This window comes from Puma concolor, chromosome E2, assembly GCF_028749965.1.
Source record: "Puma concolor isolate L17-30 chromosome E2, mPumCon1.1.hap2, whole genome shotgun sequence".
Classification (NCBI taxonomy): Eukaryota; Metazoa; Chordata; class Mammalia; order Carnivora; family Felidae; genus Puma; species Puma concolor.
The window spans coordinates 52,777,274-52,803,891 of NC_141681.1; the positions used below are offsets into that span (position 1 = coordinate 52,777,274).

At 54.9% G+C, this 26,618-nt stretch overlaps 1 protein-coding gene across 7 annotated transcripts in view; it reads right to left on the bottom strand.

Annotated features, from left to right (window-relative positions):
• Window positions 1-11,010: 11,010 nt before the first annotated feature.
• The window catches only part of ZC3H4 (zinc finger CCCH-type containing 4), a 44,728-nt gene continuing 29,120 nt past the window's right edge, over window positions 11,011-26,618 (bottom strand). For 6 of the 7 annotated variants that reach the window (XM_086690203.1, XM_086690204.1, XM_086690206.1 and 3 more), the window contains 4 exons: window positions 19,795-20,159; window positions 19,254-19,597; window positions 16,096-16,347; window positions 11,011-14,903 (listed from right to left, as the gene is read on the bottom strand). In XM_086690203.1, the coding sequence (XP_086546329.1) occupies window positions 13,384-14,903; window positions 16,096-16,347; window positions 19,254-19,597; window positions 19,795-20,159 (2,481 nt within the window). In that variant the 3' untranslated portion in view covers window positions 11,011-13,383. The remainder of the gene's footprint in view (window positions 14,904-16,095; window positions 16,348-19,253; window positions 19,598-19,794; window positions 20,160-26,618) is intronic. The other variant, XM_086690208.1, reaches the window with a different exon arrangement.

Sequence of the window (26,618 nt, forward strand, 5' to 3'; positions counted from 1 at the left end):
TCGGGGTCGTGAGTTCAAGCCCGACGTTGGGTGTGGAGCCTACTTAAAAAAATTTTTTTTCATATATTTTTTTTAAAGTTCGTTTACAATAGTATCAAACCCGAAAATACCTTCGGAAGTATTTTAACAAAACACATGCAAGATTTCTACACTGAAAACTACAAAATACTGTTGAGGTACATTAAAGATCTAAATAAATGGAGATATATACCATGTTCATGGATTGGAAAGCTCCTCGCTCCGTTCTAGAGATATAGGCAGAAAATAAGCAATAAACATGCTAAGTAAGTACATTCTAGGGAAAGCCCAGGAGACTAGAGGAGCCCAGAGAGGGCACCTAACCCAGCCTAGTTGAAACCTGAACTCTGACTAGGCACGGACCAGATAAACCATGATCAGAGCCTTGCAGAAAGAATCTGGGGCCCAGAAAAATTACACTGAGTGTAGGACACTGAACATAAACAATCATTTACCATCACGAGATGGTTTCCTTTCCTTCCTTGGGCAGCCATCACAATTATATTTTCTAAGATGCCCTACAATGTGTAGAGATCGTTTGAATCCACAAAAGCAGCTCTCTGACCACCTTAACCCCAACCAGAGCAAGAGGACCTTCCGAGGTTACCCCCTCTAGTTCCTGGGTCACCTGTAACTCCTGACACTGTGCAGTAGAAAGCCATAGACGATTTATGCAGGGGACATATGACGTTCCACTGATCTGTTAAGAACACTTCCACCTCCCTGCAAAGGCTGGGTTGTAGCAGGGAGAGATAAGAAACCTGCAAGAGGACAGGAGATCCTGCCAATAGCTATCAATTTCTCTCCATTTCTTTCCTAGTTCAAACCCTTGCTATCTTTCACCTGGACAGCTGAAACCAGCCCACTTATTGGTCTCCAGAACCCCCTCAGGGTACATTCTCCACTTAGTAGTTCAGCAAATATTTATTGACTATCTACGATGTACCAAGTTCTGCCTAAGACCCTGAGGATATAGCAGTGAACAAGACAGAAAAATGACGTGTCCCAGCCCCTATGGACATGGCAGCACTGGGAAAGGGAGACCAAGGAAGGATTAATATATTTTCAGGAAGGTAAATCCATCCAGAAAATAAATCTAGGTGATGAGGTAGAGAATGACAAGAGCATATGGCAGCCAGCTTCTAAGATGACCTCAGCCATCACAGTTTGTGTTGTCTCATCCCATATTCTAAAGACATACATCAGATCAAGCTACCCCCACCCCCATCCCCGCCCCAGCTCAGGAGTGCTCTGTGTGGCCAGTAGAATACTGTGGAAGTGACAGAGTGTGACTTCCAAGGCTGGGTCATAAAAGACATTGTCACTTCCACCTTTCTCTGTGGGAAGCCAGCTGCCGCATCGTGAGGACATACAAACAGCCTGGTGAACAGGCCAGTAGCCAGCACCAGCTTGCCGGCCACATGAGCGAATTTCCTTGGAAGGTTCTCCAGTCCCCGTCAAGCCCTTGGGGGACCACAGCCCTGACCAGAACCTCATGAGAAATCCCAAGCCAGAACCTCCCCAGCTAAGCTGCTCCTGCGGGTACTTCCTGATACACAGAAACTAAACACAATAATACGTGTTTATTATTTTAAGCTTCTGAGTGTTGAGGATGTGACATATGAGTGGCAATATGAGTGACAGAGAGTTATCGATGAGGTGGTGAGGAGGAGGAGTATTCCAAACAGAGGGGATAGATAGCAAGTGCAAAGGCCCTGAGGCTGGAGTGTGCTTGATGTGCTGGAAGAATAGCCAGGGGGCCCCGCATGGTTGGAGCAAGGGGAGAGGAGAGGAGAGGAAGTCAAAGCCAGATGGAGAGTCAGGTTGTTGGTGTCTCGTGGGCCACAGTGAAGGCTTCCTCTTTAATTTTAAGTGTGATGGGAGCTGGGGAGAGTTTGAACTGAGGGGTAGCATGAACTGACATATATGTCTTTAGCGTATGTTTAAGTATTTATTTTGAAAGAGAGAAAGGGCTGAGCAGGGGAGGGGCAGAGAGAGAGAGAGAGAGAGACAGAATCCCAAGCAGGCTCTGCTCTGTCAACGCAGAGCCCAACGCAGGGCTTGAACTCACAGACTATGAGATCATGGCCTGAGCCGAGATCAAGAGTCCGACATTTAACTGACTGAGCCACCCAGGCATCCCAGAGAGGATGTTTTAAATGAGCAGCTAGTGGTGTGTCTCTAGCTGAAACCCTTCCGTAGCTCTCCATCCCCCTCTGGAACCTTGTCTCCGAGACCTGATCTTTATCTCCCAGTGAGAAGAGCTCAGATTTTATGGAGGGGGAGGCAAGTTGGGAGCTCCGGAGGGGGTTGAACTTGGGAGGGAGTTCAACTGGGCTGTAACAGCCTGCCTGCTGGCAATGAATGCTAAGCATTAAATGGGATTAAGTGGAACAGAAAATATTGGAGACACATTTTTCACATTCTTGGCTGGTGAAATGGTTTAGGCTGATGAGAAGGGAAAGAGAAATGAATGCCAGAAAGGGTCAGGGCAGAGAAAACAAATCCTCCTTAAAGAGACAGATCGTGATGTTGGCCAGCTGCCTCTGCACTTGTAATTTGATCAGTGGTGCTAATACACGAACTGTCCGGGAGCTTTAAAGACAAGTTAACGCTCCAGCCTCATCCCAGACCAACGCAGCCATATCTGCGGATGGGAGGCAGGAAGCGGGCATTGGTATTCTTTTACAGGATATATATTTACTCACCACGAAAAGGAAATGAAAATTGTGTGACATGATGGAGGTGTTAGCTAACGTTACAGTGGTAATCCTATTGAAATACTATATATAAGTGTGTGTGTGTGTGTGTGTGTGTAGACATATACACATGTATATATGTAATCAGTGAGGATCAAAGCAACATGTTGTGTCTTAAACTTACGCAATGTTCTATGTCAATTACATCTCAATAAATTAAAAAACATTTTTTTAAAGTTGACTTCTTTTGAGAGAGAGAGACAGAGAGAGCAAGCAGGGGAGAGGCAGAGAGAGAAGGACAGAGAGAATCCCAAGCAGGCTCTGCACCATCAGCATGGAACCTGATGTGGGGCTCAGTCTCACAAACTATGAGATCATGACCTGAGCCAAAATCCAGAGTCGGACGCTCAACTGACTGAGTCACCCAGGCGCCCCCCGCGCCCCCCTCCCAATTTTTAAATATATTTTTATCAACAGCTGACCTGGGGGTGCTTGGGTGGCTCAGTTGGTTTTGTGTCCAACTCTTGATCTCAACTCAGGTCATGATCTCACAGTTCGTGGGATCGGATCGAATCGTGATCCCATGGTTTCTGTCTCTCCCTAGCTCTCTGCCCATCCCCCACCTCCCCTCCCCTCCCCTCCCCTCCCCATCCCACTCACAAGTGCACTCTCTCTCAAAATGAATAAACTTTGGTTCCCCGGGGGCTCAGTTGCCTGAGCATCTGACTTCAGCTCAGTTCGAGCTCTGCATCGGGTTTTCTGCTGACAGCCCAGAGCCTGGAGCCTGCTTGGGATCGTCCGTTCCCTCTCTCTCTGCCCCTCCCTCTCTCGCACGCGCGCTCTCTCTCTCTCAAAACTAAATGCACATTTAAAATAATAATAATAATAATAATAATAATAATAATAAATAAGCTTTAAAAAGAAAAAAGAGGGGCGCCTGGGTGGCGCAGTCGGTTAAGCGTCCGACTTCAGCCAGGTCACGATCTCGCGGTCCGTGAGTTCGAGCCCCGCGTCGGGCTCTGGGCTGATGGCTCAGAGCCTGGAGCCTGTTTCCGATTCTGTGTCTCCCTCTCTCTCTGCCCCTCCCCCGTTCATGCTCTGTCTCTCTCTGTCCCAAAAATAAATAAACGTTGAAAAAAAAATAAAAAAAAAATAAATAAATAAAAATAAATAAATAAAAAATAAATAAAAAGAAAAAAGAGCTGACCTGATGTCAGACCCCGTTCCAACCACCGTGGCCACAACAATGAACCAGAGACAAAGGGTCGGCTTTTGTGGCAGGACTTTTGAGCGTGTGTTGAGGGATCACAGGGCAGGTCATGTGACCCACAAACCAAGCATTTTATTCAGGTTGCTCTCTAAGTCCTGCGACACAACTGTAACATTTCCTCTGACCAGGTGCTCACCGTTACCCTCTGTCTCCCCCTCGACCAAACCTTAGGCTACTCTCCCCCGGCCCCCGCTGGCTTCAAACCTCAGTTCTCCAAGTGCTAACTGAGCTTGGAAATGTGGGACATGTCCCTTTGCCAGCATCTCCCAAGACCGCTGACCACAGAAGGACACGTTTCCTGTCAAACCACACTGGTGACTTATTTCCTCTCTCCAAACCAACTTCCCCAACTGCCAACCCAGCTCACCATAGAGAAGCAATGCCCTTTCCTGTTTGAGCTGGAGACACCTGCAGAGACCTCTTGAGGTCAGAACAGCCTCCTCACTGTAATGGTCTTTTTTTTTTTTTTTTTTTTGAAGATTTTATTTTTAAGTAATCTCTACACCCATCGTGGGGCTCGAACTCACGACCCTGAGATCGAGAGAGTCACCGGCTCTTCCGACAGAGCCCCTGTTCTGGACATGTTGGGGGGGGGAGCTTGTGTGTCTGGCTTCTTCTTTTTTTTTTAATTAATATAAATAAACTTCTTTTTTTTTTTATTTAAAAAAAATTTTTTTTTCAACTTTTTAAATTTATTTTTGGGACAGAGAGAGACAGAGCATGAACGGGGGAGGGGCAGAGAGAGAGGGAGACACAGAATCGGAAACAGGCTCCAGGCTCCGAGCCATCAGCCCAGAGCCTGACGCGGGGCTCGAACTCACGGACCGCGAGATCGTGACCTGGCTGAAGTCGGACGCTTAACCGACTGCGCCACCCAGGCGCCCCTAAATAAACTTCTTTTATGAAATTTGTTTTTAACGTTTATTTATTTTTGAGACAATGCAAGAGACAGAGAGCAAGTGGCGAAGGGGCAGACAGAGGGAGACACAGAATCTGAAGGAGGTTCCAGGCTCTGAGCTGTCAGCACAGAGCCTGACGTGGGGTTCGAACCCACGAACAGCGAGATCATGACCTGAGCCGAAGTCGGACGTTTAACTGACTGAACCACCCACGAGCCCCTGTCTGGCTTCTTTCAGTTAACTTAATGTTTTCACTTTTTTTTTTTTTTTTGTCTTTTTGTAGGGGATGAATTTTCTTTATTCACTGATCTGTGATAATCTTGCAAGAAAAGCTTATTACACCATTCCGCAGTTCATAAGCCGTTGGGTAACTCAACTCTATTAAAATGTTTTTCTCTCACCCCACTTTACCCCCATTCTATGTGAAGGCATGCTTTACCTTTATATTTCTTACTGGCTATTATTATTAAAAAAAATTTTTTTTAGTGTTTATTCATTATTTTTGAGAGACAGAGACAGAGTGTCAGTGGGGGAGGGGCAGAGAGAGAAGGAGACACAGAATCTGAAGGAGGCTCCAGGCTCCGAGCTGTCAACACAGAGCCCGATGCAGGGCTCGAACTCACAGACCCGAGATCATGACCTGAGCCGAGTTCGGACACTCAACCGATGAAGCCACCCAGGCGCCCCCCAAATTTTTAATGTTTATTTATTTTTGAGAGAGAGAGAGCGTGAGCAGGGTAGAGGGAGGGAGAGAGGGGGACAGAGGATCCCAAGCCGACTTCATGCTGATAGCAGTGAGCCCAATGTGGGACTCGAACCAACAAACCGGGAGATCATGCGCTGAGCTGAAGTCAGATGGTTAACCATCTGAGCTCCCAGGCGCCCCAATGCATCTGTTTTCTTTCTTTCTTCCTTCCTTCCTTCCTTCCTTCCTTCCTTCCTTCCTTCCTTCCTTCCTTCCTTCTGAAGGAGACAGAGTGTGAGTGGGGGAGGGGCAGAGAGAGACATACACACACCCAGAATCCGAATCAGGCTCCAAGCTCACAAACCACAAGATCATGACCTGAGCCGCAGTCAGATACTTAACCAGCTAAGCCACCCAGGTGCCCCCCTCCTGCCTCGTATTTATTGAGGGTCCTTGTGATGACATCAGGCCCACCCAGATAACGCAGGATTGTGTCCCCATCTCATGACCCTTACTTAATCCCACCAGCAAATTTCCTTTTGCCCTATACCGTAGCGTTCTTGGGTTCCAGGAATTAGGGGCGCATTAAAGGCTTTTATAAGAGGGATGTGCTCGCTTCGGCAGCACATATACAAGAGGGAGGCCAGAGGGCCAGTTAATAGTGGGAGATGTGACAACAGGAGCAAGAGGTCAGAGGGACAGAAGTAAGGGGCCAGGAGCCAAGCACTGCAGGAGGACTCTAGAAGCTGGAGAAGGCAAAGAAATGAATTCTCTCCTGAACCCTCCAGGAAGAACACGACCCTGCTTAACACCTTGATTTTAGACTTCTGATTTTCAGGACCATAACAGGATACATTTGCATTATTTTTAAGCCCCTTAAGTTTGTGATAATTTATTACGGTGGCAAACACGGTTACCAAGCCTGACCATGAATACAAGTTGCCAGGAGGTGGGAGGTCTGGAGAGGAAAGCAAATTGGTAATTGTGATCACTTTAAGAGCTGGGAAGTCCCGTGCTGTATGTAGGATTTAGGGCTGTGCTGTCCCACATGGCAGCCACTGGGCACATGGGCCTATTTATTTATCTAGAGAGAGTCCGTGAACGGTGGTGGGGTCAGGGGGCAGAGGAAGAGAGAGAGAATCTTAAGCAGACCCCATGCTGAGCCTGGAGCCCCATACAGGGCTTGATCCCCAGGACTCTAGGATCATGACCTGAGCTGAAATCAACAGTTGGACACTCAAGTGAGCCATCTAGGTGCCCCTTATTTATTTTTTTAACTTCACACTCAGCGCAGAGCCCAATGCATGGGGCTTGAACCCACAATCTTTTTTTTTTTTCAATTAAAAAAATTTTTTTAATGTTTATTTTTGAGACAGAGCATGAGCAAGGGAGGGGCAGAGAGAGAGGGAGACACAGAGCCCTTGGCAGCCTCCAGGATCCAAGCTGTCAGCACAGAGCCTGATCCGGGGCTCAAACTCACGATCCGTGAGATCATGTCCTGAGCTAAAGTCAGATCTTAAATGACCGAGCCACCCAGGCACCCTTGAACTCACAATCTTGAGATCAAGAGTCAGTCACTTAACCAACGGAGCCACCCAGGCACCCCTACATGGCCTATGCACATATAAATTCACATTAACCAAAAATTAAAATCCAGTACCTGGGCTTAAGTGCTCAGTGTCTCTACATGGGCCCAGCGGCTGCCATACTGGACAGCAAGGAGAGAGTCCATTTCCATCCCTGCAGAACATTCTAATTAATGGGCAGTGCTGGTTGAGAGAATAGGGCACAGGGAATGTGTCATAGTGTGTAAAGTTACAAGACAAACCAGAAAGTAAGGAAGAGGGGAGGGAGCAGGAAGTCGATAAAAAAACACCTAAAGCTGACACAGTTTAAGAGAAACAGAGTAACCACCAGAAGAAATTAAGAAGGAATGCTTAAAAGATTTTGCCTTTCAAATCATCTTTTGGAGGGATATGGTGGAATGGGGCAGGGTGGGTGCGACGGATTGAATTGTGTCCTCTCAAAATTTCATTTGTTGAAGCCCTAACCTTTAGTGTGGCTGCATTTGGAGAGGGGACCTTTAAGGAGGTAATTAATTACGTTTAAATGAGGGGATAGGGTGGGGCCCTGATCCAGGACTAGCTCCTGAGTGCTTTCCGGCTCTCTCCACCCGGATCCCCCGGAGAACGCCATCCCCAGCCCCACCCCACTCACTCATTGGCTGGAGCGGCCTGTCGGGGCGTGGCCTCCATGCAAATGTCGCGGTGAATTTCAGGTGCTGGGGCTTTGGGTGAGCGACGCTCCTGGGCAGTGGAAGACACCTTCTCCAGGCCAGCATACTTCCTCAGCTGGCTACTGTAGCCCGTGGCAGGACCCCTGCAGGCAAGGAGGATGCCTGGGAGAACCTGGGAGGGCTGGTGTGGAGGCATTAGCGCTGGTCTCCAAGCAGCTCCAGTTGTCCGTCTTCCGGCCCCACAGCAGAATAGCACCTCCCGATACCCCTGGAAGTTTGGCCGGAACCCGCTTTAGCCAATGAAACGCAACAGATGTGAAGTCCATGGCTTTGGGAAAGAAGCAGTTAAGGGCTGGGGGGGGGGGGGGGGGGGGTGCTATCCTCCGCCTTCCCTCACCAAGTGGTTTCAGGGGCGGAGCCTCAGCGCGGGTCCCTTCCTCAGTGGCTATGATGAGCAGAGCTTCCGGCCGACCCATGAATGAGCCACTGCGATTTGGGAGTTTGTGTTTCTGCAGCATAACCTTGCCCATCCTTCCTTACTAACACAACTGATACACTCCCCATCTTAAACAGTTGTTTCTATACTAGTCTTAACAGATCCTCACGGGGAACCTGGGTGGCTCAGTCGGTGAAGCATCTGGTCCTCGATTTCAGCTCAGGTCCTGACCTAACAGTTTGTGAGTTCAAGTCCCTCCCCTGTCAGGCTCTGCGTTTGGGATTCTCTCTCTCTCTTTCTCGTTCTACCTCTCTCTTTGCCCCTCCCTCGCTCAAGCACACTCTTCCTCTCAATATAAATAAACATTTTTAAAAAAGTAATCCTAGGGGCACCTGGGTGGCTCAGTCGGTTAAGCATCCGGCTTCGGCTCAGGTCATGATCTCGCAGTCTGTAAGTTCGAGCCCCGCGTCGGGCTCTGTGCTGACCGCTCAGGGCCTGGAGCCTGCTTCGGATTCTGTGTCTCCCTCTCTCTCTGTCCCTACCCTGCTCTCGCTGTCTCTCTCAAAAATAAACATTAAAAAAAAAAAAAAAAAAGGACTGTGAATATTGAACTCTGCGTTCTGATGTCTGCAAGTTGTTTTTTTTTTAATTTTTCTTTTTTTTTGAACGTTTATTTATTTTTGGGACAGAGAGAGACAGAGCATGAACGGGGGAGGGGCAGAGAGAGAGGGAGACACAGAATCGGAAACAGGCTCCAGGCTCTGAGCCATCAGCCCAGAGCTCGACGCGGGGCTCGAACTCCCGGACCGTGAGATCATGACCTGGCTGAAGTCGGACGCTTAACCGACTGCGCCACCCAGGCGCCCCTGCAAGTTGTTTTGAAATGCATCCAAATATGATGGATGGGTGGAGAGGGGGATGGGCAGATGGCTGAACTGTGATAAAGCGTGTATGGTACCATGTTCACACCTGTGGAATCCAGGCCGTGGGCGGGGTCAGGTGCCTGAGGACAACCTGGCATGGTTGCCGGTCCTAATGCCCCAGGAATTGGGTGAAAGTGGAAGGCTCTTGACACAGCTCTTGGCCTCAATCACCAGCCGCTGCCCAATGGCCACTTCTGTCCTCAGGCTCCATTTCTTCCTCCAACAGTGATACTCAGGGCTTCATGCACTTCTGGAGATGCCACCTGTTCCTGCAACTCTCCTGACCAGCTCTGTGCAGGAGCCCCCCAGCCTGTGACCACAGCTGCTTTCGGCCAGTTCCCAGACCACGTCCTCCTCTGAGGTGCCATCTCTCCCTTCCACTGGGCTGACCAGACATCTTCTCTGATCCCTCGCGGTCACCCACCACGTGTGACTGTGACCGACCCCTATCTCCTCCCCAAGTCTCAAGTCTATTGGCTCCCCAGCTGCCTGTTCCCGTTGCTTTGTCATCCCAGCAGGCTCGCCCTAGCCAATCCCTTTCCTACGCCCGCGAGAAAGAAGGTTCTAGGCTCTGGTCTGCATGACCCAGTCACTACCTTACTTGAACACAGACTCTCCAGATTCTCTCCCTGTGTCTGCAGCACTGCCTTCGAGGATCTCCAGGACCTGCCAACGTGACCCAGGCACCAGCTCCCTTCCCCTTGCAGGGCCCTGCCCCAGGCCGGTGGGTCACCTCAGCAGGAGCCCAGGGGCGCCGACGGGATCTGATGCACCATGGGTGCGTGCCCATGCCTGACTGCTGGCTGTATTGTCACTGTAACTGTCAACCCCTGTGCCTCCCCCCACCTTACAGAGCCTCGTGGGCTCAGCCTCAGGATGCTGGATCTTTGTCGTTGTTAACGACTAAACACAAGACTTCTGTTCTCCTCTTCCCTGGGACCAACACAGGACGGGGCGCACAATCTGATCCTGGCTGACAAGACCGGACAGGGAGGGTCCTGAGGGACTTCCAGAACTGTTCCCTTGCTCCTGAGAAGGTACAGAAGAATTCCTTCCCTGCTCCCACACTTGGCTGAGGCGAAGGCTGTCAGGCGCTCTAGCCATCTTGCGATCACAAGGGGGTGACCGACAGTCTGAAAACCGGTCAGGACCTGTGTGAATTCACAACTCACTCCAAGCTGACCAACCCTGAACTGCCCTGTTGACCTTCCAGAAATGCTGGACTCCTGGCTGTTGAAGCCAAGGGGAGTCGGGAACTTTGAGTTGCAGGTGAAATCAACCTTACTCAGTAATGGATGAATTGGAAGAAATTCAAAGATCGCATCCTGAGGTTGTGACATGAACTTAGAGCTTAGCAGCCTAGACCAGCAAGCAGTGGAAGGGCTCCACCCTCCTGACCTCATCACCTCCCAAAGGCCTCACCTCCTAATACCATGGCATTGGGTGGGGGTGGGGGTGGGAAAGCAGGTGTCAACATATGAATTGTGAGGAGACGCACGCATTTAGTCTGTGCTGGTCAGGGCTCCCATTTTGGCGCATCCCCAGGAGCCAGCCCGGGGGTCTTGCAAGTACACACTGGCCCCTTCCGTGGGCTGGACGGGGGCAGGGCCGTGCAGCTCACCGCTGTATCTCTGAATGCAGGGACTGGCCCAAAGCAGGGGTTCAGGAACCGTGGGAGGCAGGTGCCAACCACTAAGGAAAGCAGAGGCGGTTCAGAGGCCCCAATCCCATGAGGTCATCACGAATGCAACCCTGGGGGCCGGCCACCGCGAGAACCGATCCAGGTTTTCTCATTCCCAGGGTGGGGGATGGTGGGAGCGGCACAGAGAGGCGAGACCGCAGGGTTTTTAAAATAACTGCATCCTTTAATGGCAGTAATACAATTACTGGATTAAGAGACCACAGGAGAAAGGGCAGGTGACATTTCTGGAAGACAGAGAAGGAGTACAAAAAGGGAGCTGGGACAGTCATGCGATGATCATTGTAAAAATACAGTACGTTATATACATATTTGCACCATCAACTTTCAACTCTGAAGTAATATTTACACTTTTGTTACAATCCTGGTTAGAGAACATTTTGTTTTTAAAAGCTTGGCCTGATGGCAAATGAAAATTTTGGGGGGAATTCATAGTCCCGTGAGGTTCTTAGGCTGAATATTCCTAGAGGAGGGTTCCAGCTTCTATTTCATCCACAGATTTCGGTTTTAAAAAAGTATTTAATTTTGCTTTTACAAAAGAAAATTCTCAAAGGAGGGAGAGAGAGAAGGGAAAAAAACCCAAAAAACAAAAAACCCACAGCCACACTGTGTATCTTTACTTATTTTACAAACATCAAGGGCTGCAGCCCTCTGCTTCAAGGCCAACACCGGTGGCTGAAGAAAAATCTCACTAATGATTGTTTAAAATCCACAAAAAGAAATAGACAGAGACGAACCAAACCAACCTGATCACGGCGCACTGACCCTGCGGGCTGCCTCTTCCCACCCGTGCTTCTGGCCCCAAACTGGACAGTTTTTCTTCCGGGGGAGAGGGGTTTGGTACAGGAGCCTCATTCACCTCCCACCCCAAGGTGGTGGGAGGGGAACCCTCTGGCTGGATCACCAGTTTTCTTCATTATTAGCAAGAAAGAGATGGGGGCCTTTAGCAAGGCAGTTGGGGTGATGGGACAAGAGCAAGGCAAGAGATGGCCAGCACCTGCTTATGCACAGGTAGGAAGGACCCCGGAGCCATGGGCCGGCCTCCCCAGGTCCCATCCACAGGGTGAGCCTTTTCTGGAGCTCTGTGGATGGGGCTGGACCTCAGCCAGGGGCCTGGGGCAGGTGGGGGGGGGGGCGGGGAGTCCAGTGCAGATGTTTCTGCTCCCATCCCGGCTCAGCCGGAGGAGGGGAGCAGGATGCAGGCTTCTGGTTCCACGCCCTCCACCTGCAAGTGGGGGTCCTGCCAGTTCACTCCTAGAGAAGGCCCAGCAGCCCCCCACCCTGCCCTGGCTAGTCTCCTGCCCTTTCCTCAAGCCCCCCAAATCCAACACTGTGACATACCTCTGAACCCGTGCACCTGTTAGCTGGGAAGAAAAACACACTAAAACCACGGGCCCTACATCAGACGCGGTGGGAGGAGGTTCAAAGCAAGCGGAGAACAGAAACACTTTGCAAGAACCCCCCGGGGCTCTTGTCGGGAGCCTGGCGGAGCGGCCATGCCACGGATCCTTGAGCTGTCCCCAGAGGGGCTGGGGCCGGCACACTGGGTGCTCTGGCTTCGGGGGACCAGGAAAGACCCCGGGCTGAGGGGAGGACGGTGTGGCCGCGACGGGACAAAACGAGAGCTAATACTGACAGAAAACACGCGGTCTGCGGAGGCTGCCTCCTGGAGGCAGCTTTTGGGGGATGCCGCCCCACACCAGCCCTGCCGTCTCCAGGTTCGTCTCTCACCCTGGAGTCTTCTGATGTGGGCGGAGGGCACAGGTCTGAGGACGAACTCTGGACGGAGGGCAGCAGGGAAGCCAGTGTGCGAATCCACAGGAGACGGGAGCAGAAATGGCTGTGCCTCTCCCAGCTCAGACAGCTTCCAAGGGCTCTCTGCCTTTCTTTCAAATTCTTTCCTTCCCCGGGCCCCTGAAGCGGATCGTCGGGGCCGGCCCACTGCAGAGGGGATGGGGTTCTAGAATTGCCTGGACCTGCTTCGACGCAGGGTCTGCCCACGGTCTCGGCTTCATCTCTCCTCGCTCACACGGGGTGAGCAGCGTTCAGTGCCTTCTGACACCTACTGTTCCCTTTGTCCTCGGGTGTGGGCTGGGGGGGGGGTGGTGGGGAGGAGGAGGGGGGCCCAGCTTTGCCCAGAAAACCCACTGGACCTCCAGCCACCAGACTGGGGCTCCAGCCTTCAGAGAGTCCCTGATAACTGAGCCTGGCCAGAGGAAGCGCCCGCTGGGGCTGAGGCCCCGGGGACTTCCAACTGTTCATGTGCACAAGTAGGTTTCCTTGGCGGGAGCCTGGGAGCCCCGCAGCACTGACCAGAACTGACTGAAAATGGTTATATACAATTTATACGTTGCAAAGAAAGTACTATTAAAAAAGAAAGAAAAGGGGAGGGAGAGAAAAAAAAGGGGGGGGAACCACCCAGAGCCCCCCTCCCCCCAAGTTCCCAACTCTGGTTGCTACCCTTAAATATTGCCCTGGGAAGGGTGGGGTGCGGGGAGCGCTTGACTCCAGCTTAACACTACTGGCAAAAGGGGGAGGCAGTGGGGTCAAAGCCTTTAAAAACATCTTTCAGGGACCCCGCGTCCTGCTCGCCCTCGCGGGCTGGGCTGTTGCCAGCAAATGGGCTTCCAGAGCCCGTCTTGGGCGTCTGTTTCACAGTCCCAAAGAGGGTGGGCACAGGCAGGTTGTGCACGCCAGGCTGGGGCGGGGCACCCTCTGGTGGCGGGGCACCCGGTGTGGCGGTGGGGGCCGCGGAGGCCTTGGGCCGGGGGCGGTTGTAACTGTTGTATCGGTCTGTGGCTGTGGCAGTGCCCCCGTCTGCACCGGGCTTCCCGGACTCAGGCTGTTCCAGGGCGGACTTGCGGACGAATGGGGGCTCCTTGGCCTTGGCGGCCGAGCTCTTGCCATTGCCCTCAGAGCCTTTGGGCTGGGTGCCCGCATCGGCGGCTGGCTCCGCAGTTTTGCCACCTGCGTTGGGAGTCCTGGGGTCGTAGAGGCTGATGCCACTCAGCACGCTGCTCTGCCCACTCCCGCTGCCCTGGCCCAGCCCGCCGGCAGCCAGCACTCGGGGGTCATAGGGGGCGGTGGCTGGTGGGGAGGACTCCCCGCTGGGGCTGGCGGCTGGAGAGGGTGCTTCGGCGGGGCCGGGCTTGGCAGCCCGGGAGGAGGCAGCAGAGTCTGCTGGTTTCTGGAGCCGAGGGTCGGTAGGTGCCTTCCGCACCCGGGGGTCACTGGGCTTGTCGCTGGAGCCAGGGGCCGCCGAGGGGCCGGTGGCATTAACAGTCTTAAGGATGCGAGAGAGGAGCTCGAAGTCGGGCAGGTTGGAGCTGGACGCGCCGGGGTCTGTGGAGGCGCCCAGGCGCTGTCGGGGGTTGGGAGGTCCTGTGGCAGCGCCACGGTGCAGCCTGGGATCCAGGGTGGGCATGGACTGCAGGGCTGCGGGGACGGGGGGCACCGCGTCCTGCTTGGGGATGGGCAGAGGGATCAGGTCCTCAGGATTCCAGAGCACAGTGCGGGCGAAGCTCGGCTTGCTCAGGGTCACGTCCTTCTTGATGTGGCTGAACTGCTGCAGCTGTGACCGTGGGTCCCGCAACGGGGGCCCAGGGAGAGGGTCCAGGGGAATGGTCATGGCCTTCTCCCGCAGGGCCCGCTCCCCTTCCTCCTCTTCTGCAGGGGGTGGTCCAGACCCTTTGGAGCCGCTGGGGCCTGCAGGGCTGGAATGAAGGCCGCCTTCGGGCTTTGGGTTGGGCAGGGAGCGAGCCAGCCGAGGGTCGGAGGGCCCCACGTCTCCTGGGCCAGACCCGCTGGAAGCCTCGGCATGGCGGGTGAGTCTGGGGTCCCGGCTGAGGCGAGGGTCGGCCAGCCGGCCTCCCGCGGGGTGTCCTTTCTGGAGGCGGGGATCCCCCAGCCCGCTGTTGCTCAGGTCCCCGACGGAAGCCTGGGGTCTGCTGGACGTCTGCTGTCTCAGGGTCTTAAGAATGGAGGTGACGCTGCTCCCGCCCTCATCCTCATCACTTGAGTACCAGTTTCCGGTGTCACCTGAGCAAGAACAGAAGTACAGGAAGATGAGCGGCCACCGCCACCGCCACCAGTCCGCAGACCCACAGCGGCCCGCTGGGTGAACGGCTCCTCTGCCTCTTACCTCTCAGAACCTCAGTTTCTCCTTTCCTAAAAACCCCTCCCTCTGCGGGCTGCTACGAACAGCCACGAAACTCAGGTGGGCTGAGCACCAAGCCTGGGAGATCACTGGCTACTGTTTCTGGATCCTTCCCCATGTGCTCTATCTTATTAATTCTCATGACCACCCAGAAGGCAGTGTTACTATCACGCCCATTTGACAGACGAGAAAGCGGAGGCATGGACGGTACCTTGAGATCGAGGGCAGAGCGAGGACTGAGCTCAGGATCCCAGCCTGGGGCTCCGACACCTCGTCCTCACCTGCCATGGGCTCAGGTCCCAGCATGGCAGGCCCTGCCCTGGGCGCCTGGGAGCACCTAGCACTGACTCCGCTCTTTCTGCGCTTGGGGCTCACAGACACTGGCCCCCAGGCCCCTCGAAGCGTTACCATATCCCGGCGAAGGTTACCAGTCACCGGCTGGTAAGAGACGGGGCCAGGTGGGCAGACTCAGAAACTGGCCCAAGTCCAACCTTCTGGGCAGGTGACACCGGAGCCACCGAGGGAGGGTGTGGCCCCCTCTTCCCACTGTCCCCACCTGCTCCCAGGCTCCAGCTCCTGGTTCTAGACACCATTTGTCCGCCCCATTTCCTCCTGGGCTGGATGCCATCAGATCCGCTGTGTGGCACCAAGTGACCTGGCAGCTGGGACTGTGCTTATTACTGGTTTATGTCAGCAACTGGCTGTCATCTGCTGACTTCCTGAGAGCATGGTCTAGGCAAAGGAGAGCGGTGAGCCTCCTCTCTAAGGGCTCAGAAGGGAAATCCTGTTGGCTGCTGTCTCCTCCAGGGACCAGCCCACCTCCCTCCTCAATGGGATCAGGCTCTCTCTCGACCCCCAAGATACAGAAAGGCAGCCCTGACTTCCAATTTCCTCAGGGACATGCGATGCAGCGGCTCCAGCCCGGCTCCACGGCCCTGGGCAGGGGTCCTCTCTGGCCACAAGCTCCTTTCCGACACAAAACCCAGCTAGGCCTTCCCCACCTCTCCACGGCACAGCGGCCTGGGGGGCCTGTGCCTGTCAGGGGAAGCCCCTGCCCCTGGGGAGGACACATGCCTTCCTCATTCTCCCGGTCCTGCTTGCTGCTCTCAGCCAGCCTCCTCGCTCTCTCCTCCTCCTCCTGCTGCTTCTGCTGGATCCTCAGGTACAGGGCCCTCTGGGCTGAGGGCAGGAAGTCGGGGACACCGGCGCCCGGCTTCGGCCGGCCTGGGGGCCCTCCCTCAGAGAAGCTGTCGGGCTCCAGAGGGTGCTCGGGGAAGAGGTGCTCCCCAGGCTCCCCCGGCAGCTCTTCGTAGTGCCCGTAGTCCTCTGTGGCAGGGAAGAACCGAGGGCTCGTGTCGGGAAGGGCCTTGCGGCACCAGCTCCATCCCACCTGCGCGCCCTTAACTGGAGAACCCCCACCCCCTGATGGCAATGGGTGACGATGTGCAGCCCGTCCCTTCCTACCCTCCCCAGGAGGGTCCCCACAGAAGGCCCAACAGCAGGGGACGGAGCAGCCAACGGGGGTCTCCCCACCCAGGATGCAGCCACTGAAAAATGGGGTTCACAGCACGATTTAGTGATGTGGGGGGGCAAATGCTCATGAAGTGAAAACAAGACGCAACGTCGTACACATGTTTACGAAATGCAACGAAAAGGCTTTGCAGACAGACAGAAAACAGTCCTCTGGGAGCGAGACTCGGGAGAGAGGGGCCCCCACGTGCTTCTAATCTGTTCTAATTACCGGTGAGGAGCATTCAGTTTATGGTTTCTTTTTTCCTCTTTTTTTAAGTTTTATTTATTTAGGTAAGCTCTACCCCCGACGTGAGGCTTGAACTCACAACTCCAAGATCAAGAGTCACGCGCTCTTGCGACTACGCCAGCCATGCGCCCTCTTTTCATGATTTCTTTGTAATAATCAGAAAAGAAAAACACTGCATCTCGTAGAGAGCTCGTAATATGAGCTCGGCCACGGTGACCAAAGACTTGTAAATAAAAGGAAATAACGGAAATGTTGCTATGGCCACATGTCAATCCAGAGGCTCACGGGTGATTCCTCCTTCTCCCTCCCTCCTTTACGGGGTCCTGAACTCTGCAAATGCTCACGGGCATGCGGTTGCATTTAAGGGCGGGGGCGGGGGGGGTGTCTCTCTCACATGGCGTCTAGGAAGCACAGGGCTCGAGGGTCGGGGTCTGCCTTCACTCCTGAAGGGCAGGCAGGGGCCTGCTGCACGTGGGGACTGTGTGTGCATGCGTGCGTGTGTGCAGACAGAGAACGTGTAGTCAGTGCCGCCCCACACGTAGAACGTTCTGCAATGATGAAATATTCCGTATCTGCACAGTGCGACCTGGCTACCACTATCCTCCACGGGGCTACTGAGCATCTGAAATGTGGCCGGTGCTACCAAGAGGATAATCTGTAACTTAATAGAAACTAAAAGGCTTAACGCGATTTGTAAATATTTCATACACAAAGCATATGAAGGAAAAAGTGAAAGGCCACCTTCTTCTAGCCCCTGAACTTCGTGGGCAAACCTGCACTGTGGGGCAGGAGCCTAGCGCGGTGCCAGGCACACGCCGTGAACAACAGTCCCAGTAGCCCCTGCACAGAACAAACTACTCGTCGGCCGTATGACTGAATATAGTAACCACCACTGGGCGGGCACACTTCAAACGCATAGATTTCCGGATAAGGAAATAGGGGCGAATTACTTTAGAGGCACCTACTGTGAACAGCTCACCAGACTTGGTTTTCCTCCGCACCCAGGCCTTTTTCCATGCACGTTCTACACGTTTACGAAAGGAGGAGGGGCCCGTGGGAACCACGGCACCTCCCTCACACAGCCTGCCTTTCTCACTCCCGCTTCCAAAGCTCCCGCTCCTTGCCGCAAACACTGCTCCGTGGCTCCGAGCACCACCGAGACGCGGGAGGCTCACACTGACCCCCAGCCTGGTGGTCTCCCTGATGCCCCACGAAGTTTCCCCACGGCTGTCAAATGGGCATCTCTTGCTTAACAGGGCGGCTGAAGTGATCTCTTGTGGGTGCCGAGCACCCACAACTTGGCTCTCTCCAGCAGGACGTTCGGCATCAGGGACAGCGTGAGCATCCGCCCAGGTGACCCTGCCTTGAGGCCGGCGTCCCCATTTGCTCCTGTCTTGTAACATGTGCACGAGGAGGAATGTAGGCCCCACGGCGTTTTCTCCAAACTCGCTACTTCCTGCCCCGTCACGGCCAGCTCTGCCCAGGACAACTCCATAGCATTCCAGAAACTTCCCTGATTCCACTCCAACCCCTACTATCCACCCCCTCGAATGCCTCTGCCTATACCCTACCATTCTTCCAATGAGGCCACCTCACCGGGGCCGTCGGAGTCCCCATGCTGGGACTTCTGTCCCTTCCCTTTCCCAAGTTACACGGCTGCCCTTACTTTTCTCAACCGAGCCGACGGACCGGGGTCTCTGCCCCTTGGCCTCTTCCCCTTCACATCCCAACTCACACTCCCTTCTCAGAGAGGCCTCTGCTGGCCATCCCCACGCGGCACAGCCACTCCCAACCTGCCTCTGCCCCGACCGTCTGCCACAAGCTCTCTGTTTTACTTTTTCGAGAAACGATCTCTGCTGAGACGAGCGTATGTGTTCATTTACACGTCTCCTGTCTGCTTCCCTGAACTAAAATGCAGCTGAGGCAAGGCCTACGGCTGCCCTGCTTGCTCTGACCCCAGGCCTGGCAGCAGTGGGCACATCCCAGCCTTCCCGAAGGCGGCATGTGACTTCCCAGGGATGCAGCGCCATGGGCCGGCCAGCACCCTGTCAGACACTGAAGCTGTTACCAGGACGCATTCTTGTTTCAGCCAGGAGGGAAGGAAAGACGGAAGGAAGACGGTCAGTCGATAGAACACCAGCAGCTCCAAGCCAAGGACCGTCCGGAAGGAGCCCACACTGGAGAAGGCGCTTTGGCCTCAAAGCCCAATGCCACCCCGCACCCGCCCCTCGGGCTTCCAGGCAGAGCAAGCGACAATCAAGTAAACCAGACTCATCACGTCACAGGACTCCCTTCAACCTCAACGGGGTGGTGAATCCCGTCACTGAAAACGTTCAACCACTCACGGGACAGAGATGGAGTCGGATTCATGCTTCCAAAGACTCGGACCAAGGAGGAAAGCCAAGTCCCCGATGACACTCCCCTGTGCGAGCCGCAGCGGCCCCTCCCAGCCCCCGCCCGGCCCCCCGCGCACCTGCGTCCCCGATGAGTCCGGGCTCCGTCTCCATGCCCTCCTGCTGCTGGTAAAAGTTTTCATAGAAGTTCTGAGATGGCGGGATGGGGGGCATCATTCCAGAGTGTGGGGAGTCTCCAGGACCATAGGGCATCATTGGGGGGCCACCGGGGCCCATGGGCGGGCCAGGGTTCATGCCAGGACCCATCGGCATGTCGGGGTGCATGTCGGGGTGCATATCAGGGTGCATGTCCGGGTGCATGTCGGGATGCATGTCGGGATGCATTGGGCCCCCCATTGGCCCTGGGGGGCCCATGTTGGGCCCGGGGCCCATTGGCCCCGGGGGTCCTCCGGGTCCAGGGAACCTAGGAGGAAGAAATGCACCTGTGAGGGGCTGCAAAGCATGCATGGTAGCCATGCCCTCGAGGAGACACGGTGGCATCCGTGAGGCTGGTCACGGAGGGCTCCAGACCAGGCTTGCAGTGAGACCCCCGGCACAGAGGAGCCCAGCTGAGGCCAGACCAGCCCCACCACACGGAATCTGGGGCCCTGGGGCACTCACCTCACACCCAGCTTCTCAGCCAACTGTCCTGTGGGCCGCACCACGATCTCAAACAAGGAGGGGATCTTCTTGTTGTACATGTCCTGCTGCTGCTGCAGCTGCTGTGGGGACAGCGGCTCGTGCACAGGCATGGGCATCTGGGGGGGCCCGGGAGGCGGAGGGGGAGGTGGGGGTGGGGGCGGGGGGCCGCCCTGCATGGGCCTGCCGTTGGGAGAGGTCGGGGCCGGGGGACCGGGGGGCCGAGGAGGGGTGGGCAGGAGGCCCACACCAGGGGGGGGTTTGGGCAGGGGGTTGATGCCCTGCTTCTTCAGTTCCTCCACTTCCTTCTCGTCCTCAGCGCCCGCCTCTGCGTCATCAGCCAACATCTGCCGGTGAGAACAAAGCGGGGGAGGGGATAGACCAGGATGAGGTAGGGACCAGGCCTCCCGCGCGGGAAACTGAACTTTCTGAGAACCCTAAAACACAAGGACCCCGCGACCATCATGCCATGAGGCACGGAAGTCATCATCCCACACCACTGCTGCCTCTGCTCTGTGACCAGCTGGGGCAGGGAAGGGGGCAGACACTCCTGTTTGCACCAAGACACCCAGGGGCGCCTGGGTGGCGCAGTCGGTTGAGCGTCCGACTTCAGCCAGGTCACGATCTCGCGGTCCGGGAGTTCGAGCCCCGCGTCGGGCTCTGGGCTGATGGCTCAGAGCCTGGAGCCTGTTTCCGATTCTGTGTCTCCCTCTCTCTCTGCCCCTCCCCCGTTCATGCTCTCTTTCTGTCCCAAAAATAAATAAACGTTAAAAAAAAAAAATTAAAAAAAAAAAAAAAAAAGACAGCTGTTTTTCTCCCCTTAAACTATATAATTCAATGGCATTAAGTAGTCATGAGGATGTACAACCACCACCTCTATCTGGTTCCGGAACTTCCCCATCACCCCAAAAGGAGGGCCCATACCTATTAGCAGTCACTCCCCTTCCCCCTCGTCCGGGGCCCCAGCAACCACTAATCTGCTTGCCATGTCTATGACCTGCCTATTCTGGAGAGTTCATTAAAGCATACACTGCCCGGCCTTTTGCGACTGGCTTCTCTCGCTCAACACGTTTGCCAGGTTCAGGGCGCCTGGGTGGCTGTCGGTTGATGGTTAGACTTCAGCTCAGGTCATGATCTCAGGGTTCAGGAGTTCGAGCCCCACGTCAGACTCACTGCTGTCAGCGCGGAGCCTGCTTCGGATCCTCTGTCCCCGCCTCCCCCACCCCTCCCCCATTTGCGCTCTCTCAAAGATAAATAAAACATTTTAAAAAATGCCAGGTTTACCCACATTGTAGCACGTGTCACCTACTTTATACCTAATACCCTACTGTCCCGTGCCCAAACTGTTTATATAAGTGATGTGCTTTCTGCCGAAACACACCCTTTCCTTCTGGGATTCTGGAATTTTGGTACATGCCGGGCACAGGCGCCACCCTGAGCACTGAGTCCCTTGGGCATCCCTGGTATAGAACATTCCACAAGTGCTGTCACAACCTGAGGATTAAGCACGGTCCTTGTGACTCCACAAGGGGCAAGGACTCTTGGACGCTCACGCCTGGTTTCTCCAGCCTTGGCCCACTGTGGCTACATGTTTGGTCCTGGGACTGCCCCCGCCCCCTGCCAGGAGACGGCTGAACCTGGGCCCGGGCCACCTTAGGGACCTCAGCACAGATGCCTTCGTGGATCCTAACATGGGGCTCAGAGATGCTTCAGCAGCTAGCATCCCAGCCCCAGCACTGCTCAAGTCCGCCCCCCCCCCCCCCCCGTTCCTCCCTCCCCGCAGCGATGGCGGGAGCGTGGGTGGTGGGAGCAGGGTCTCCAGGTGCATGTCAGGCCGGTCTCGGCTCTTCTCTCTCCTGTCAGGAATGGTACCTGCACCTGGGGACAGCAGGGTCTAGGAGGAACGTGGCTTCAAGGGTGCCGGAATACTCGAACAACTAACTGACAGAGAACATGTGTCCCTTCGAGCCCCGCTACTCGAGGAGTGGTCTGAGCATGAACGAGCAGCACAGGGCGACCTGCTGAACCGGAACCGCATCTTGACAGGTGCCTGGGACGGTGTGGGCGACCCTGCCCCGAACCAGCAGTGCCTTTCAGCGGTGAGGCAGGCCCCGGCCCTGCGTGCTTCACCGCCCTGAAGCTCGGTCCACTTCCCGCCTGGCGCGCTGGCCCCTGGGCCCCCTCTGCTTCTCGACCGAGCACGTGGCTGCGGCCTGTGCTGTGTCCCCTGCTCAGCACATGCCTCTCACTCTTTTCTTCCTACCACTCACCTTGGGACCAGCACAGGGTTGCCTCACCGAGGCTCCCGTGAATGGCAGCCTGGCAGCCTGTCTGCAGAGCCTCTGGGCTCCTTGTACGTTCCCTCCACTTCCGCGATCCCGGTGCATCATCAGGATCTGCCCAACGACCGGACCCCGTCTCCTCGCCACCGCGTCCCCCAGGGCCCAGGACGGTGCCCGGCAGAAGCTAGGCACGGACGCACATTTGTTGGATAGATGAGCAAGGAAAACAGACAAATGCACCTCCCCCTGCATTCCCTGGGCTCCAGAGAACAGCCGGTTAACATCAGGACCACGGAGGATGGGAGGGGTGAGGGGTGGGGGGGGCGCGTGGGGGGATGAGAGAGTTAAGGCCTTGGACACCCCGACCCCGGTCTTTGATGTTCCTCTCCAGTGGGTCTCCCCGGCACCCTGCCTCCACCCCCCCTCCCTGGCTCCAAGGCCCTGCCCGCCCCGAAGCCTTCAGTCAGTGCCAGCACGGGGCTGGGGAGACTCCTCCATCTGGAGAGCTGCGGGTAGGTGTTCAGCTCCACCCGGGCACACTTCACCCCACGTGCCTTCTCCACTGGCCACAAGCGTGGCTCTCTGAGTGAGGGACCCCCCTCTACTTCCTGAACCCCGAGCCACGATCTGGGGTCTCTCTCCTACACACTGTTCCCAAGCTACTGCCTGGACCTCCCAAGCGGCCCATCCGCCCTCTGTCCTGGGCCCCGCTGACTCTGGCCAGGACTCTGCCCCAGCCTCCTACCTGGTCTCTGGTCTCCCTCCCACCGTCCCCTGCACACTGACCTAGCACACATCAATCACAAAGCTAGGTCCTTCCGTCAGCGGCAACTCGATGCCCTCAGGCAGAAGGCAGAACCTAACAAGGTTATACCTCATTAACCAGGAACAACCTTGACCTCAGCTTCCTCCCCTCCTGTGGAGGGGGTGGCAAGCTCTGGCCACCGGAGAGGTCACGCTCCCTTGGCCTCCCGAGCTCACACCCAGACGCCCTATCGTTCCCTCCTTGCAAGCGCTGCCTCCTCTGCCCGACGGCTGCTCTTCCTTTGGGTCGCCTCCTGCCACCAGCCTCTGATGGCCTCTGGAGACCAGACATGCCTGTCGCGTGCGCTTCTCTGTACCACTTAACAGTCGGGAACACCCGGCCAGCGTCCCTTCCTCCATTAGACCACGGGCTCTGGAGAGCGAGCCCGTGTGCCGTCTTCACTAGCGTCTGCTGGCGCCGGCCCAGCACCCCGCATGTGCCGGGCGCTACTCGGGACCAGGGCCTCCATCTCCTGCCCCACGCCAGGCGGGAGTCTCCCGTCCCAGCCTACTGGCCAGCTGGAGGACGCGGCCCCCCCGCTGCAGGACTCAGCTCCCCTCACCCCTCGCCAGACCCCAGCTCCACGTCTAGACCAGCTCCCTGCACTCGTCTCTCTACCCTCCATCTCCCACCCTGAGCCACGCACGTCGCTGCGGAAGCAGGCGCCGAACCACATCAGAGGGCAGGACGGTGACACGTAAAACACATTAAAACCGCATTCCCACCAGGAAAGCCGAACCCAAACCGTACAGCCCTTGCTCAGAGACGCCGAGAGGGACACGTCTGTTCCAGACCTCCTGCGCGTCCCCTCTGGGCCTCTCCGCCTGAAAAGACGAGCACTCCCAGGACCTTTCCATCAGACGAGACACACCAGGGCCCTCCCCTACCAGGATGGATCCTGACTGAGGCCAAGAGTTTCCGAAAGTTCAGAGCAGCCTCTTAGCGGCATAGGGCACTCACACCCACAGACACGCAAAGGTATGTGAGCCAAGGCTCATCAAGGCAAAGAAATCAGCTTGTGTCGGTTGGCTGGCTAGAAAATTCTTAAGTTTCTGCCCCACGCTAGAAACAATCCAAATCTCCTTCAGTTGATAACTAGACAAATTTAAGACCATCCATTACAACGGACTCGTACTCACCAACAAACAGCAACGAACTACCCTCAACAACTATTCTCAACAGATGCACTATGCCTGGTGAAAAAAAGCAGATTCAAGAGGTTATGGACACACGTACGTGTGTTTAAAAGATCTTTACTGGATACGCCTATTCAGAGAACATTCTCGAAAACACAAACTATAGAGACAGAAAACAGAGCAGTGATGCCAAAGGCTGGAAAATGGAGGAGCACTGAGTCTACAGGGGCAGGGTTCTGGGGGCAATGGAAGACTGAATTTCCTCAATCTACATTTTGGGATGGCTACATGACTCTGTGTTTGTCAGAACTCATAGAACTTTACACTAAATGGGAGGAATTTTACTGGATACAAACTATACCTTGCCAAACCTGACTATAAAAAAACAGAGCGTGTGAGGAAGGACTTCAGGGTAAAGAACCAAAACGTGAGCAACTTACTCCCGAATGGTTCAAGGAGGAAAAAAAAAAAAAAAAAAACGCGCACACACATATATAAAATAAAACAGGAGCAAACGGGGCAGAATGTTGCTAATAGACAAATCTGGGTGGAGGAGCAAGCATGCTTCCAAACGTGGAACGGATGGCTGGGAACACATGTGTCTAGATGGACAGAAAGGTGTCTGCGAAGTGGGAAAATAGAGCTGAAGGAAGGAAGGAAAGAAAAAGAGCACAGGCATTTCAGGGGAGGCTGGCCAAGGCCCAGGCATGACTGGCACCACGGTGTGGACCCAGGGGCCGCCCAGAAGCTCCAGGTCCCAACCCTGGCCAACGAGCTGCAGCTGTCTGGGCAAGAAGGAGTGGCCGATGCCTTCATCTGGGTTAACCGGGTCCTTAAAATTCATCTTGAGTTTTACTTTCTGACTACCCAAATTTGACTCTGGTATGGTTTTTCCACCATCTTTTTTTTAAAGTTTATTTATTTTGAGAGAGAGAGAAGGAGAAAGAACGAATGGGGGAGAGAGGGAGAGAGTGAATCCCAAGCAGGCTCTGCAGTGTCAGCACAGAGCTCAAAGTGGGGCTCGAGCCCACGACCCGTTGAGATCGTGGCCTGAGGGTGAAATCAAGAGTTGGAAGCTCCACCGACAGAGCCACCCAGGTGTCCGTCAACACTCATTTTTAACCCACTGAGACTTAGTTTTTAGATTGGGGAGGATACCGATGCTTTCAAAACGTTTGTAACGGGGAGCTGAAATGTACCATCTTGGTTTGCTTTGGGTTTTTACTAGGGCGTTTAGAGCTGGGCTGTGCAAGGCGATGGTCACTGGCCACATGTGGCTACTGAGGCTTGAAATGCAGCTGGTGCAAACGGAGAGGGGCTCTAAGTAGAAGATAAGCGCCAGATTCCAAAGACACGATAGCAACAAGAACGATAATGCAAAACGTCTTACGTTTTTCGTTGTCACTTGCTGAAACGGTATTCTGAACACAGACATACCAAATTAAATAAGACAAACTGCCTGAAATTAACTTTTCTAGGTTTCCTTCTACTTTAACGTAGCTTCCAGAAAATGTGAAAGGACACCGGTGGCTCGGTTGTGTTCCTACTTGGACAGCACTGGTTTAGAGCACCAGCTCTGAACCTCCAGCAGGGGGCAGGCCTCGGCAAGTCACTGTTCAGTTCTTCCTGTGAGAGGAAGCCACTGCTTACCCTGCTCCCTACCCTGTCAGAGAAACAGACTCTAGACAAGCTGCTCATTACAAAACCCTATCCCTAGGATTCTAGATTTCCCAGACGGCCTGGTAGGGGAGAGTTCTTGCCACGGCACTGCCCATGAGCACTGGGGTGCTTCCCTGCTCTGCTCGTGCAGTCCTCACCCCTGACCCCTCAGGCAGACCTGGACCCCACCAGAAACAGGGCGGTACTGACGGACTCCAGAAGCTGCCTCATGTGCTACTCAGACTCGATCCTTTCCATTCTCAAAAAACCGGCCAAAGCTCTCAGACCTGCCGTGAACTAGAAGGCACGAGAGCCTTCATCTGCAAGGACCTGTGTTCTCCCTCACCCGTTCCCTTAGTGCGTTAGGAAGCCCAAGACAGGACCCCGGGCCCCCCAGAGTCCTCATGACTCATCGGGCAGAACAACAGATACTAGGATGAGTCTCAAACATCGCCTGGCTGGGGAGGAAGGCCTGGCACAGCATGGGAGAAGCTGCTCTCTCCCGAGAACCTCCAATTACCCTGCACTTTGTCGGCTGCGTAACGGAATCCTTAAGTCTTAGGAGGAAGCATCTGACGTTTCCATCAAAATACAACCCACCCAAGTTTCACTCTCCTCCTCGTGCATCACAGGCTCTCTCTAAAAGATGGCTAAGCAACGCAAGATGTGTTTGCAAGCAACGTTCCTTTCACACCGCTGCCCCCCCACCCCCTGCCGCCCTGCCATGAAAACCGCCCTGGCTGGAGAGAAGACACACGCGAGAGCACCTCAGTTCTCCCCGCAGAGAAAACAGCCCCGTTCCCTCCCTCAGACGGCAGCTCCAGATCAAGGCAAGTGGGAATTCTGGTCCCGCACAGAAGCCAGACGGACGCTCCAGGTCAAGGGGAGGCGCACCTCCTGGTTGCACACCACAGTGGCAGCTGT